General features: G+C 44.0%; 1 protein-coding gene across 2 annotated transcripts in view; it reads left to right on the top strand.

The window, feature by feature from the left end:
• The window catches only part of LOC126266758 (atrial natriuretic peptide receptor 1-like), a 1377759-nt gene that overhangs the window by 888600 nt on the left and 473002 nt on the right, over positions 1 to 16157 (top strand). For both annotated transcript variants that reach the window (XM_049971275.1, XM_049971274.1), the window contains exon 7: positions 15483 to 15621. In XM_049971275.1, the coding sequence (XP_049827232.1) occupies positions 15483 to 15621 (139 nt within the window). The remainder of the gene's footprint in view (positions 1 to 15482; positions 15622 to 16157) is intronic.

Below are 16157 nucleotides of genomic sequence, written 5' to 3'. Positions count from 1 at the left end.
CTGTTAAAGTTCACATTTTATAAGCTTAAGCTGACTACAATATGCGTCTATCCAACATGACCTCCAAGACTTGACTTTCTCAAGGTCCGACTCTGTAACAACTAACTAACTAATAATCGCTTACGCGCCCAATAATCACGTTACAAGTACGTCAAACATCATAGTGACAAAAGAAAGAATACACATAAAAATAATATCATTGCAATATAAACATATCGATGTATCAAAGTAGCTCTACATTAATGAAATCAAATCTGAATGTTTTCTCAGAAATATGTCAACTACTTTACAGAAACACAGTAGAATATTACTGGTACCGAGAGGTGGAGTTGAGGTGCCGTAATGGTTACATAATTCAAGTACCATTACAATAGCCACACAGTCCTTCATTTTTCCGTCGCTCAATACGCAATCGATAATGTAGATGCGACTTCTCACGCACGTACTTGTGTACAGTGGATTTCGCTGTATAAATATAGAGGCGCAGTGTGCTGTTGGAAATGTAATGTTTTATTCTTACAACAATTTCTCAGTTAAGATTTTTCGCTCTAATTTAAGTGCGTGGTAGTACCCACCGGATAAGAACGGGTTTTGTAAACCATCTGTTTCCTGCTGCGTTTTGTCATCTAAATCGTGTAAACCAGTGACTGAAGCTATGAGGGCGAGGGGCAGTGTTCGGTCCACAATGCGCCAGTGCCCTTTGACTGTTTAGTTGCGGCCTGCGGTCCTTTTGGTTGGAAGCGCGTCACGCGGCGACCGACGAACCCCCTGGCTGCGCGCGTGAACAACCAGAGTATTGGCCGCATGCTGTAGGAACACAAATTTGCACTGCGGAGGGGGCTGCTGTCGGCACTGGACGACGGTGTACACTCGTGACTGGTTTAGGTGGCCGATCACCTCAACACGCCATGTCACTTTGAAGCTAGAATACGACCGCGTGATCACCACCGAGTTAGATTTCTGCGTAAATTACGGTGGTATTGAAAGCGACCACACACACACACACGCGCACGCAAATAAGGGACATATGTACAAAGGTTGCCGTAGTAGCTGCTCTGCATAGTACAAACACTTACTCCGCTTTACAGTACACCTAAGTTTGCTGCGGTTACTTGGAAACAGTATAGCGGCAGCAGAGCGACACTATGCAAGTAACTTTTCTTGACATGGCGTAATCCTATACTTCTTCGTCGACAACTTAATAATCGGGTTGAAACTTGGCTGTCCCCTTGATCGTGTCTGTCTTCTTATCCTCCCTCCTGCTCCTCCTCCTCCCCCCCCCCCCAAATATTTTGTCCTCCGTTCTTCCGTGTATTTCCTAACATTTTTTCTTTTTGGGCGTTTCCACCAAACTGTAATTCGTTAACTGTTTCCCCGAAGCCAGAGGATTTACTATGTTTGTTTTGTGATGTTCTCGTTTTGTAAATCGTACTTACAAGGACATCATACCTACTCATCCTGTCCGATTTCGTCCACATTTATGGTATAAGCAAGGCTTGACCAGAAATGAAAGTGACGAAAGTGGAAGCTCAAGGTGGCAAAGCTTTTACAAAGAAATAAAGTTTTGGCATGGTTCAGGCGAGGTATGACCCATCAAGTTACCTTCCACTAGGAATGTGGGTGCAGTCAACGAATGTGATTTCACTTTCAAATGACAGAGCACAGCAGTAAGTCGTCCTTTTCTTTCAGGTTTTAATAGGCAAATATAGATGTCGGCTAGTGCCTAGCCATTATAAATGCACTATCGCTGGTCGATATGGCCGAGCGGTTCTAGGCACTTCAGTCTTGAACCGAGCGACCGCTGCGGTCACAGGTTCGAATCCTGTCTCGGGCATGGATGTGTGTGACGTCCTTGGTTAGTTAGGTTTAAGTAGTTCTAAGTTGTAGGGGACTGATGACCTCAGATGTTAAGTCCCGTAGTGCTCAGAGCCATTTGGACCATTTTGAATGCATTATCTCTTAATATCGGTGCATGTCCTAATACGTCAGTCTCCTGTTGTTCGGGCTTCTGTCATAGTTCGATCAAGACTAGTAGGATGACATAATAAGACATGCATTGATACTATGAAATAGTACACTGATAACGGCTAGACACTAACCGAAATCTAGATTTGCTTAATGGCTCTTTAAAAATGGGTCTGAGCAATATGGGACTTGCCTAAGGAGATCACACACATCCATGCCCAAGGCAGAATTCAAACCTGCGACCGTAGCGGTAGCGCCGTTAGAGACTGTAGCACCTAGAACCACTCGGCCACCTCGGCCGGCATTTGCTTGATAAAACCTGAAAGAAAACGACTGATTGCTGTGTTGTGTCATTTGAAAGAGGTATGTGCCAGTTATGTGAGCGAAGATTCCAAGCAGCGGTTGGCGCCACACAGAGTACTTAACGGTAATCCAAGGGTCATGGGTTCGAGTCACGCTATGGCAACTACTTTGTTTGTTTTCAGCTTTTACGTTACTTACAGTGCAAATATTCAAAATAAACAAAGATTCTTCTTACGGGGCAAGTACAGCTGTATAAGACCATATTGTAGAATGAGGAAATCGCACAACAGTTGCTTAATTCACAGTCTTTTATTGTGTATACAACCGATTTCGGTACACTTAATGGCCCCTCATCTGGTGTAAACTGTAATAATGAAAATATTCTGTTACACGACATTGGGATGGGATCGTTGACTCTGAAATATCAGATAAGGAACTATACTGCTCACATTCCTCAAATGAAATACAATAAATCAAAAGAGAGAACAGGACGTCACTCACAGACACAATCACTTAGCCATCTGAGGTCATCTTCACCCCAGTGTAGTCGTTCAAAAATGGTTCAAATGGCCCTAAGCGCTATAGGACTTAACATCTCAGGTCATCGGTCCCCTAGAACTTGGAACTACTTAAACCTAACTAACCTAAGGACATCACACACATCAGTGCCAGAGGCAGGATTCGAACCTGTGACTGTAGCGGTCACGTGGTTCCAGACTGTAGCGCCTAGAACCGCTCGGCCACCCTGTCCGGCGAAAATTTGACATAATGATAGGACTGAAATAACTACATATTTCCTCACTTTCGTTGGAAGACAAGGATAATTATTCCCGAAAATTGTGTAAACAGATTTTCAAAGACACCAAAGACACTCAGAGATACAAATAGGCCAAGGAAGAGTCCTATATGCTAGACAATGCATATTCTCTGCTGTTTTATTATTTTTGACTGTGCCAGAGGATATATTAACTTCAAGGTACGTAACACAGGGTAATACTGTGGTGTCACCGCCAGACACCACACTTGCTAGGTGGTAGCCTTTAAATCGGCCGCGGTCCTTTAGTTTACGTCGGACCCGCGTGTCGCCACTATCAGTGATTGCAGACCGAGCGCCGCCACACGGCAGGTCTAGTCTAGAGAGACTTCCTAGCACTCGCCCCAGTTGTACAGCCGACTTTGTAGCCATGGTTCACTGTCTACAGACGCTCTCATTTGCCAAGACGACAGTTTAGCATAGCCTTCAGCTACGTCATTTGCTACGACCTAGCAAGGCGCCAGATTCAGTTACTATGTATCCTGAACAGATAATATTGTGAATCATGTACCGTAAAGAGCGACGTTCATCATTAATGGATTAAAGTTAAGTATCAAACTAATTACGTCCGCTTTCTGAATTCTAATTCCTTATCATGTTCCAGACCTCACGTCAGTATAGTTCTTCCCTCCTCACGCCAGCCTGCGTGAGCTAAAACGCGTGCATTTCGGCCGCCATTAGTAACACGGTGTTGGCTCTTCTCCCAACACAACAAATACAGACAGATTTACTTTACACGTACGACAGGCGTCCTGTGAGTAATGCAACGCATTTTTTCCTCGGTCAGTTTCAGTTGAAAGACTGCTGAGTTTGTTGTGGGACATCGTGGAATGTTCCTAATTCAGCCTCTGTAGCTTGATGAAATTCCGATACGTGGCGGCACGTTACGTAGCCATCAAAATGGTGTCTTTAACGAAGGTGCATTCCAAGCAGAGCGCTGTCATTGCGTTTCTTTTGGTGGAATCTCAGAGCATCGCAGGTATTTATAGGCGCTTGCAGAATGCTTACGGAGAGCTTCCAGTGAGTAAAAGCGCAGTAGAGTCGTTGGGCAACGCAGCTGTCATCATTGCAAACAAGGTTGTGCAAACCTGTTCTAAACCCGTGAGCCGGTAGACCTACAGGAAACGAAAGGAACAACTTCTGCGAGTTCCACGCCTCAAAAATCCAAACCAATTTCTCCTCCACCATGACATCGCAAGCCTTCAAACAAGACTGCGCATCCGAGAAGGGACCAGAAAACTTCATTGGGACTGTTCTCCCTCTTCCACCCTGCAGACTGGATCTCGCATCTTTCCACTTCGGTATTATACGGGCACAAAGAACCTTCTAGTAAGGTGGCGTAAGGCATCGCATCGAACGGAGATTATGTTGAAAAATAGTGTTTTCTAGCCAAAATAGTGGTGATAATGTGATGTATTGGAATCCTGAATAAAACCAACCTGTTCTGAGAAGGAAGTACACTCATGCTCATAAATTAAACTGCAGAATGTGGTGCCACACATCGTGGCAGTACCCAAAATTGGCGATAATAGCATAGACACATAGGGAACACACACGACACAGATCCGTAAGACCACGGTATTGGTGACAAGTTGAGTAAAACCCTTCCGAAACACATGTGCTACAAAACGCCACTGTTTCCTGCGCATGCACCCCGACATCAGTATGGGATATGATCACCATGCACACGTACACAGGCCACAACTGAGGATCAGGTGGTCGAGGAGCTGTTGGGGTATAGCCTCCCATTATTGCACCAGTGCCTGTCGGAGCTCCTGAAGTGTCGTAGGGGTTCTGCAGACGTGCAACGATACGTCGACCGAGAGCATCCCAGACGTGTTCGAAGGGGTTTAGGTCTGTAGAACAGACCGGCCATTCCATTCGACTGATATCTTCCGTTTCAAGGTACTCCTCCACGATGGCAGCTCGGTGGGGCCGTGCGTTATCATCCATCAGGAGGAAGGTGGCACCCACTGCACCCCTGAAAAGGCCGACATACTGGCGCAAAATAACGTTCCGATACACCTGACCTGTTACAGTTCCTCTGTCAAAGACATGCACATGTGTCCGTGCCCAATCATAATCCCACCCCACACCATGAAACCACGACCTCCATACAGGTCCCTGACAAGGGGAGTAAGTGGTTGGCGTCTGGTTCCTAGTTCACGCCAGATGAAAACCCGGCGAGAATCACTGTTTAGACTATACCTGGACTTGTCCGTGAACATAACCTGGGACCATTGTTCCAATGACCATGTGTTGTGTTCTTGACACCAGTCTTTACGGGCTCTCCTGTGACCAGGTCTCCAGGCGAATAAACCATATCTGTTTAGTAGTCTGTAGACTGTGTGTCTGGAGACTACTCTTGCAGTGGATGAGGTAAGGTCCCGAGCAAAGGTGAGATATCGGTCTTGTTGTGGTGTTGTACACTGTGGACGTCCCGTAAGGTAGCACCTGGACACGTTTCCTGTCTGCTGGAATCGTCGACACAATCCTGAGATCACACTTTTTGGCAGACGGAGGGCCTGTGCTTCTACCTTCTGTGTTTGACCAGCCTTCAGTCGCCCTAGTATTCTGCCCCTCATAACCCCATCAATATCTGTTCTTTGAGCCATTTTCCACACACAGTCACCATCAGCACGTCTGAAAACGTCTGCACACTTACTCGCTGCACCGCACTCTGAATGGACCAACACACCTCTGCATATGTGGACTGCTGCCAGCGCCACTGTATGACGACTGCAGGTCAAATGAACCGCATGATCATACCCCGAGGTGATTTAAACCCGCAAACCGCCTAGCAGAGCGTTGTTTCACCATGTATCAGTATTATCCTTAATTTATGAGCATGAGTGTATGTTGCATTACTTATTGAACGCTTCGCGTGTGTTAGTATGTTTCGTAGTAAGAGATATAACACGTGTTTGCTTTCTTTAAGAAACTTGATGATGGGCTAATGTAGTCCTGAAACATGTTGTGTTAAATTAATGACAGATTTTCGACAGAAATATATATTAATCTACGTACTGACATGCGATAAGGTCGTACAAGGGCTTCGGAATAGATAACGGTAGGCGATTGTCTGTAATATAAAACCTTTGTTGTACTACGGGGAAATGTAAAACTTTCTTCACTAGCTTTTCTGGTAGCATCTCCTGCATTCTTCTACACTCTTATAGCTATAAAAAGTGTTATACTACGGTTTCAGAGAGTTTCAGTTCTAGTTTACAAAGACATTAGTTTTTACCGGCGCCCTCAATGGCGTACTAGTACGTCACATATGCTGCACACATCTCCTTATTCCCCCTCTGTGTTTTGAATTCCTCCTGTCCTCGGTCTCTGCCCACCACATTCTCCCCTTCTCTCTGCCCATCTCCTAATCCCCCTCTCTGTCTCTCCACCTCCTCATCTCCCCTCTCTCTGCCCACCTTCTTCTGCCCTTTCCTCTGTGCATCACCCAATTATCACCGCCATCCCAATCGGACGTGGATGGTTTTTACACCGACAGTACTTCTTTCCAGATAGTAAGAAATAGTGTACCAAGTCTGAAATCCACCCACGGGTTTAAGAGAAGAGACTCAACACATGCGTATGTGGCACACATATATGGCTGATTTTCTGCTGTTGACTCCATGTTAAATTTATTTATGGTATTCATGCGTGTGGCTTGATCTCAGGTCCAGAAACATGTTGAAAAAATTATCGGCTCGCTGCACGAGTCACTCTCTGTATTTGGTTAGAGATATATAGCACTTCATACTTTTAGAAGTGTTCTGAGTCAATAAAATAGAGAAAATAAATACAAGCATGTCGTTTTCAACGGTTTTAAGTCACCCCTTCTAGTACATAACCCCACACTCAGTGGTGAACCTTATTCCTTCAGTAATTTGATAGAATTAATAAGTCATGTACCTAAAAAAAATGCGGCTGAAGTCGTTCCTGCTATTTCTCTTCAGTGTCACACATTACTTATTCCGACGAAATGACGAGATCACCCAGAGAATGCTACGAAAACATTTACCACACCGTAACGCTCCCTTCTCCGGCCTGGACCCTTCTGATGAAAATTGCAGGGCCACACTCCAAAGCCAATTTGTCCGATGGGGCCTGAAACGTGGTTCATCTGAAGAGGCCACTTGTCGCCACTAAATGCATGTTCAGTTACGCTATTGTAGTCCGAATTCCAGCCTTCATCGCCGATTAACAGCAGTCAGCATGGACGCATGGACCAGTCACATGCCGCGGAGGCCTATATGCAGCAGTGTTGGCTGACAGTCGTTGAGGAGGCGCTGTCAGTAGCCCTCGGTTCACCTGGACGATAAGTTGCTCAACAGTTGCACACCCATTCGCCCCTCTCCGTCCCCGCAAAAGTCTAGTCGTTCAGACCATAGTTGCCTCGGCACCGGTTTTGGATAGCGCCATTTCGCCACGCACGATATGCTTTACTCACGAGCGGCACGTGAACTGTTTGCAGACTTTGCGGTTTCGGAAATGGTTCTACGCTTGGACCGGAATCCAGTGATTGTGACTTTTTCGACGTCATAAAATCAATCCGTTTCAATCCCGCCCCCCCCCCCCCCCTCCCGCGACAGGCTGTATAAACGTTCCACTGCTAGTGCTGGCACGGCAGTCTGTGAGTGGTTATTGCACGCGTTAACGTCGATCATAATGTTGGTCACATTAGCCCCAGCAATACCAAGCCATTTTCCGCAATTAGTTTCACCAAGGTACTTTACGCCCACCCTAAAAAATGTAAAAAAAAAACAAAATTCGTTAGCTGTTGTTGACTTATATTGACAACATAGACTTTAAAAAGATTCCGATGTGTGAGCAGGGTCCAGGACATGAAAATATTTTTTAGCACATTGTTATCAGCGTCAATGCGATTTAAATAATGAGTTCTACCAAGCGGGAGAGTACTTTAAAAATGAAAATTCGTTGGCTCCTCCCTCTTCCTTTCTTTTGGTAGTGCAAAGGTTAATATCAGCGAACGGTATGTGTAGAGATACGGATTTTAGCACCACCACATGTTGTTATAAGTTATTCTCTTTTATTTTGTAACAGTCAATAATTTTCTTCATATGTAGCCTATACACTTTTTACATTCTTTAAATCTGTGCTGTTGTGACGGTTTTGAAGTAACTTTAAAGCCAGTGGCTGTGACGTCCTGTTGAGCATTGCTTCGTGAAGACAAATTCGCCAGAATTCATAAACGTAAAGAGTTGAGAAGATGAAAATAAGAAGCTACTTACCTGAAGCCAGTTGTCTCTGTCATTTGCCGTTGTGCGACATATTATTAAAATTTCTCGTTCATGTACTCCAGATAAGAATAAAAAATAATTGTCTCCCACAAAGAAAACAACTAACATTTCGGTGGTCACGTAGAAATGTTGTTCTGAACAATTTCAGAATGCATGTAATCTTACAATCTCTCTTGGTCGTTTTACTGTCATGCAGTTCTGAAATTCTACAAAAATTCCCTCATTTTTGAAGACAAAACTGTGAGTGTAAAAGCCCGCATCTCGTCGTCGTCCGGTAGCGTTCTCGCTTCCCACGCCCGGATTCCCGGGTTCGATACCCGGCGGGGTCAGGGATTTTCTCTGCCTCGTGATGGCTGGGTGTTGTGTGATGTTCTTAGGTTAGTTTGGTTTAACTAGTTCTAAGTTCTAGGGGACTGATGACCTAAGATGTTAAGTCCCATACTGATCAGAACCATTTTTTTTTGTGACTGTAAAACGTATGCAGCCCTTCAGCTGAGTAGGGTGTGGCTAGGCTTGATACACCTATGAATATTATATATACAGCGACGAAAATATCTATTATTGATAAGATTTCCAATGTTGTAGGATACTAGATCTGATTTGACTTAGCTCAAAATATTTATGGAACGCTATGATTTCTTCCACAGTTTACGAAATTAATCATCAGGATCCAGAGCTCACGTAGAGGAAACTCTCTTGGCCTTCCCTCCAGGTTCTACCAGCTCCAGCGACTTACTGGAGGGGCCGACAGCTGCTTAACTCCGTCTGATAGGACTTCTCTTTTCACGTCGGCTTATACCTAATGGCGTGGCAGCTCCGGCGCACACGGCGTAATCTGACTTTGGCCCATGTTGTGAGAGGAGCCAGCGATGGCGGAGTCCGAGCAAAACTTCCCCGTAACACCCACACGAGCATGACCCAGATGTAGTAGTACCAAGACTTACAGTTAGAAGCAGTTGTACGTAGCGTACGATAGCTAGACTGATAAACTGTGATAAAAAAGTATTGAAGTAGGGAACAAATCTGTAAGGACTGTGGAATGCAGTGTACTTCACGTTGATGAGCTCTTAGGTGCTTGTCCTGTTTCGTTGCGCAGAACTGCATTGTTTTTGTGTGTACTTGTGCTGAAAAATAACAGACGAAGCTGCTCGCATTGTGCTGAACTACTCTGATGTGCAAAAGCTATGGGCATAGTAACTTTCGGTCTTCCGAGATTATTTCACCCTGGAAAATCGTAACGCAGTTCCTCCTTTCACTATCATACGAATTTAGAAATGGCAGATATGGAGATATTGAAACGTCCCCTTTGAACAATTATACATGACTGTGCTTAAACTGACACACAATATTTTTAGCGCAACGCAATCTGACTTTCAGTAATCCCTACAAGAGAATGGTCCTGACTAACATTAACCTATACGTTTCACAAATCACTTACTTCACAAAAATCTTCGTTACTCGAACTACTGCAATAAAGCGAGCGCCACTACTGCCAGCTAACTAAAAGATTCAAACTACGGAAGGCACTAACTACTGATAGGCATAGTTAGCAAATGAAAGATTTTGATAGAGAACAAACAATGCATTTACCTTAATATCATAAAAAGTCATTATATATATAGCAGTTCATGACATCCAGTCTTACAAATTTCAAAACTACGCCATCTCTCTCCCCACATCCACCACTGCTGACGGCTCACATCCAACTGCGCAACGCTATGCGCTGTTCACATCCAGCTGCCCAACACTACACTGGCGAGTATTACAACAATGCCAACCAGCCACAGACTGCACACAGCACAACCAGTAATTTTCATACAGAGCGCTACGTGGCAGCGGCGTTACCAATATAAGAACCTAAACAGCCTACTTACAATATCCAATCACTGAATAGCAAAGAAGGCTCAGAAGCTTAGTAATGGAATGGAATGAGGACCAGATGAGATACCTGCAGGATTTTACAAATATTATGCTAAAGATCTAAGTACCTTTCTAGTTGCAGCTCATCGTAGTTAGCAATGAAGGCAACATAACAACTGGAAAAAAACGCAGATCATTTCACATTTTCAAGAAGGGTCTTAGGAAGGATGCACATAATTATACGCCTACGTCGTTGGCGTCAATCTGTTGTAGAATTATGGAACATGCTTTTATGATCAAGAATTATGACGTTCTTGCAGAAGGAAAATCTCCTTCATAAAAATCAACATGGATTCCGCAAACTTAGATTCTGCGAAGCTCACTCTGTTCCTCCATGAGATACATAGCGCAGCAGACAACGGCGCACTGGCTGAATCTGTGTTTCTTGACTCCAGGAAGGCATTTGAAACCGTCCCGCTCTGCCGTTTAGTGAAAAAAGGAGCTTACCGAGTATCCGATCAGGTTTGCGACTGGATTCAGGACATCTTTGCAGACAGGACTCAGAGTGTCACTCTTAACGATACAAAATCTGCAGAGGTGCAGAAGTTACCGGAATACCCCAAGGAAGTGTGACAGGGCCGTTATTATTCACAAATGATCTAGTAGAAAGCGCTGGAAGCTCTTTAAGACTGGCTGCAGATGATGTGGTCGTCTAAAAGAAAATAGCAAAGCCAGAAGACAGTATCGATTTGGAAAATGACCTTTGGAGGACCGGTGAAAGTTGCAGGCTCTGTCTGTTGATCCAGAAGATAAATAAATGAAATATACTGCGCATACACGGGAAACGATGTCTATTACTGTACAACTACACTATCGATGACATCATCATCATCATCTTTGTTTCATCATCATGATATTCTTTTCGCCTCTATCCAGCATATGGACGGGTTGGAGTATCAATGGTACTTCGCCACTTTACTCGGTCTTTCCACCATTCGTCTTCCACAGTTTGGTTCCATAGCAGGTTTCTGCTTCTTGAACTCATCTTTATTTTATCAGTCCATATTGGTCTCGGTCTTCCCCTTGGCATCTTGCCCTCCGTCTTTAACACCTTCATTCTCCTTGGTATTCTTCCGTCTCCTATCCTCTTCATATGCCCAAACCATTTTAATCTATCCTTTTCAGTATTCTCAGTCAACTTCTCCACTCAGGTTTCCATCCTAAAGTCTTAATTCTTCACTCTGTCTCTCCAAGTATTCCCTAGCATACTTCTCAGAAACTTCATTTCACTGGATTGTATTCTACTCTCTTGTCTTCTAGTCATAGTCAAAGTCTCGGTGACAGATTGCTTTAAAGAGTATAGACCGTAAAACATCTAGGAGAAACTATCCAGAGTGACCTTAGGTGGAATGGCCACATGAAACAAACAGTAGGAAAAGCAGACGACAGATTGCAATTCACAGGAAAAGTCGAAAGGAAATGTAACTCATCAACGAAAGAAGTGTCTTACAAGGTGCTTGTTCGACAGATTCTTGAGTAACTGTTCATCAAACTGGAACCCTTGACAGGTAGGATTGACAGAAAAGAGAGAGAAGATGTACCTAAGAGCGGCGGAGTTACCGACATGCTAAACAAACCCCAGTGGCAGACGTTACGAAAGAGACGTTGTGCATCACGGAGAAGTTTACTATAGAAATGTCGAGAGACTGCTTTCGGGGAAGAGTCGGAAAACATATTACTTTCTCCATCTACATCTACATCTACATTTCTACTCCGCAAGCCACCCAATGGTGATTGGCGGAGGGCACTTTACGTGCCACTGTCATTACCTCCCTTTCCTGTTCCAGTCGCGTATGTTTCGCGGGAAAAACGACTGCAGGAATGCCTCCGTGCGCGCTCGAATCTCTCTGATTTTACATTCGTGATCTCCTCGGGAGGTAAAAGTAGGGGGAAGCGATATATTCTATACCTCATCCAGAAAGGCACCCTCTCCCAACCTGGACAGCAAGCTACACCGCGATGCAGAGCTCCTCTCTTGCAGAGCCTGCCACTTGGGTTTGCTAAACAGCTCCGTAGCGCTACTACGCTTACCAAATAACCCTGTGACGAAACGTGCCGCTCTTCTTTGGATCTTCTCTATCTCCTCTGTCAACCCGACCTGGTACGGATCCCACACTGATGAGCAATACTCAAGTATAGGTCGAACGAGTGTTTTGTGAGCCACTTCCTTTGTTGATGGACTACATTTTCTAAGGAATCTCCCAATGAATCTCAACCTGGCACCAACAATTAATTTTATATGATCATTCCACATAAAATCGTCCCGTACGCATACTCCCAGATATTTTACAGAAGTAACTGCTACCAGTGTTTGTTCCGCTATTGTATAATCACACAATAAAGGATCATCTTTCTATGTATTCGTAATACATTACATTTGTCTATGTTAAGTGTCAGTTGCCACTCCCTGAACCAAGTGCTTATCCACTGCAGATCTTCCTGCATTTCGCTGCAATTTTGTAATGCTGCAACTTCTTTGTATACTACATCATCATCCGCGAAAAGCCGCATGGGTCTTCCGACACTGTCTACTAGGTCATTTATATATATTGTGAAAAGCAATGGTCCCATAACACTCCCCTGTGGCACGTCAGAGGTTACTTTAACGTCTGTAGACGTCTCTCCATTGAGAAAAACATGCTGTGTTCTGTTTGCTAAGAACTCTTGAATCCAGCCATACAGCTGGTTTCATATTCCGTAAGCTCTTACTTTGTTTATCGGGCGACAGGGCGGAACTGTATCGAACGCATTCCGCAAGTCAAGGAAAATGGCATCTACCTGAGAGCCTGTATCTAATATTTTCTGGGTTTCATGAACAAATAAAGCGACTTGAGTCCCACACGATGGCTGTTTCCGGACTCCAACTCCTGCACACATCTCACGAAATGACCTCGATGAAAAAATTTCATAAATTAGAGCTAATACAGAGGTCTACCGGCAGTTATTCTTCCCACGCAGCATTCGCAAGTGGAACGGGGTAGGGGGTATCAGTTAGTACTGCCAGAAGCACCCTCCGCTACACACAGTCACGGGGCTTACGGAGTGTTGATGTGGATGTAGATGTAGCTGTGTCACTGTCCAGGAATGTAGCTGAATGAAACTTGGACCATATATAGAAAGAACTGATACCGTAGAGTACAGATGGGAACTGAAGCAAGTATCCAATGATACAGTCACAAATGGCACTTTTATTCAAAGACAATAATTACAGTGAGTCACAGTGGTTCTTGATGGTGACATGGATATTGCAGAAGGTATGAAATTTGTTAATAGGGTGTGTGGGATCACGATGGACTGCAGTGCATGTTCCGTGACGTGCTCCCATGCTGGCGATAAGTTTGGTAAGGAGCTGCTGTAGTAGGACGTTCCATTCCTCTACAAGAGCGGTCGACGTCTGATGGATGGTCATTGGTGCATGTAGACCTGCTGTAAGACGTCTGCCTAAACGCACACCATACGCGATCGATGGCATTAACGCCGAGGGAACGGGCAGGTCAGCCCAATCGCCGAACATCCTCTCGTTCCAAGAGCTAAACCGCGTGCGCTGTCTGACGCTATCGTGCATTGACATCCATAAAAATGAATTCAGGGACGAATGCATCCCTGAAAAGTTGAGTATGGGGAAGGGGTTCATTGTCACCATACCGTTCACCTGTGAGAACATCACGTTCAAATATCTGGAAGTCAGTACGACCTCACATCATTATGCCTCCCCATACTATAACACTTGGAATACAGAAGCCATTAGGTTGAGCAATACCGGACGTGCTTACGTGGCGAGAGGTGAAGAATGTTGTCGAACAACACCGTTCTGGTATTCCAACTGTTATGAGTGGGTAGGAGGAGGGGGGGGGCGCATAACGTTGTATGGGCCGACTTAATCCACAAGGCGGACAACATGTCATGGTAGATATTGCAGAAGAGTAATACTTGAATCAAGCATCATCATCATCATCATCATCATCATCATCATCATCATTATAAACTAAAGGGTAGGTCTTGTCGATTTAGCCACGTTCCTCTCTCCATTGTCATTCTCTTCAATTCTTCATACGATTTTATCCCCATATCTTCTTTGATGTTACTAAAATACAATGCTCTTTGTCTGCCTCTTGCTTTTTTCCCTAAAACTTCTCCTCCAAAACATTCTTTAGGAACTGGTTGTGACTCATTATGTGCTCTATCATTTTTGATTTTCTTCTTCCTACATAATTTAGGGGCGTTCTGTTCTGATTCACTTCTCTTAAGACCTGTTCGTTACTTTTTCTACATATCCAGCTTGTTTTCGTTATTTTTCTCCATATCCACATTTCCATTGCTTCCAGTCTCTTTTTCTCTACCTTTCCCAGAGTCCACGCTTCACATCCGTATGTTAAGACACTCCAGACAAACGTTTTGGCAAACTTTTTCCTACTTTTTAGTCTTATATGATTGTCTGTTAGTAAATTCCTTTTATTTTGGAAATCTTGCTTTACCAAGGGTATTCTTCTCTTTATATCTGTGATAAATTTATTGTCGTCAGTGATTGTGCTCCCCAAACAACAGAAGTTCTCAATCTGCTCTAGAACATCATCGTCTAGTTTAATATTAAATTTAACATTTTCTTTCGTATTCCCTACTACCATAGTTTTTGCTTTCTTCTTATTTATTTTTAGATTAAATTTTCTTGGGATTCTGGCAAATTTTAGCAACATGAACTCAATTTCCTTTACTGAGTCAGCAAGTACAACTTTATCATCTGCAAAACGGGTACAGTGTATTCGTTCCACGTTAATTTTAATTCCTTTGGTTATTCTTTTCAGGTTTTCAGTGGTTTTATCAATAAATAAGTTAAACAAATATGGTGATAATGGGCATCCTTCCCTTACCTCCCTCCTTATTTTTGCTTTCTTCTTCACACCATTCATTTCTGTCTCTGCTTCCTGCCTTTTATACAGGTTCCAGATTAATCTTCTGTCCCTCCGATCAAAATCTATTTCCTTCTTGATTCGAGGGACAGAAGATTAATCTGAAACCTGTGTAAAAGGAAGGAGGCAGAGATAGAAGTGAATGGTGTGAAGAAGAAAGCAAAAATAAGGAGGTGAGTAAGGCAAGAATGCCCAGTGCAACAGTACAACATGCAAAAGAACCGCAGAAATCGCTTCATGGAAGAGGTTCTCCGACGGATGTAATTTTAATTGGATTCCGAGGTGCCATAGTAGTCGATCTCTCCGTTGCAGACGGTGGCCTACTACATCGGAGCGAACCGGCAGCTGGAGTACGTGCCGGGAAAGTCCATCCACTGGGCGGGAGGCCGCACAGAACCGCCGCTGGACGTCCCCGTCTGCGGGTTCGACAACTCCCTCTGTCCGGACACGTGTAAGTACCAACCACTGCCCTGGCTGCCAGCCTACCGCTGACAAGTGGCTAACTCGCCGTATGACCATGTTACAAATTTCTCGTCACTTTATTAATTAACACGAAACTGGAGACATGTATAGAGCTACATCGTAGGTCTTACTAATTTAGAAGGTAAATATGCCCAGATAAACAGGAATTTACCCTCTTCTAGTAACGATTCTCTCGAAGCAAGAAGGTCGTTGGGTCTGACCAATGCGCGCGCTCAATTAACTTTTCTCGGTAAGGTTTGTCAGTATCGTGACGGCCACTTCTGCTCAGTACAGCATAAGCAGATACGTGTGTGAGAGGTGAACACTCATGGCGCGACGTTTGGAAGAAAAAAGAAAAAAGTTCTGTCCTGATCGTCATTTAGGGCCATGTTGTCCACTGGGCGCATGTACTTCAGAGTGATAACAAAATTACATTAAATTAAATTAAATTAAAAATCGTTAGTACCGGGTGGTTATAATATACAGGTTGTCAAGAAAAGGGCTCCCTGATTTCAAAATTAAATA

Source organism: Schistocerca gregaria, chromosome 4 (genome assembly GCF_023897955.1).
Source record: "Schistocerca gregaria isolate iqSchGreg1 chromosome 4, iqSchGreg1.2, whole genome shotgun sequence".
Classification (NCBI taxonomy): domain Eukaryota; kingdom Metazoa; phylum Arthropoda; class Insecta; order Orthoptera; family Acrididae; genus Schistocerca; species Schistocerca gregaria.
The sequence above is the reverse complement of the archived record's forward strand: the minus strand, read 5'-3'. Positions and strand labels throughout refer to the sequence as shown.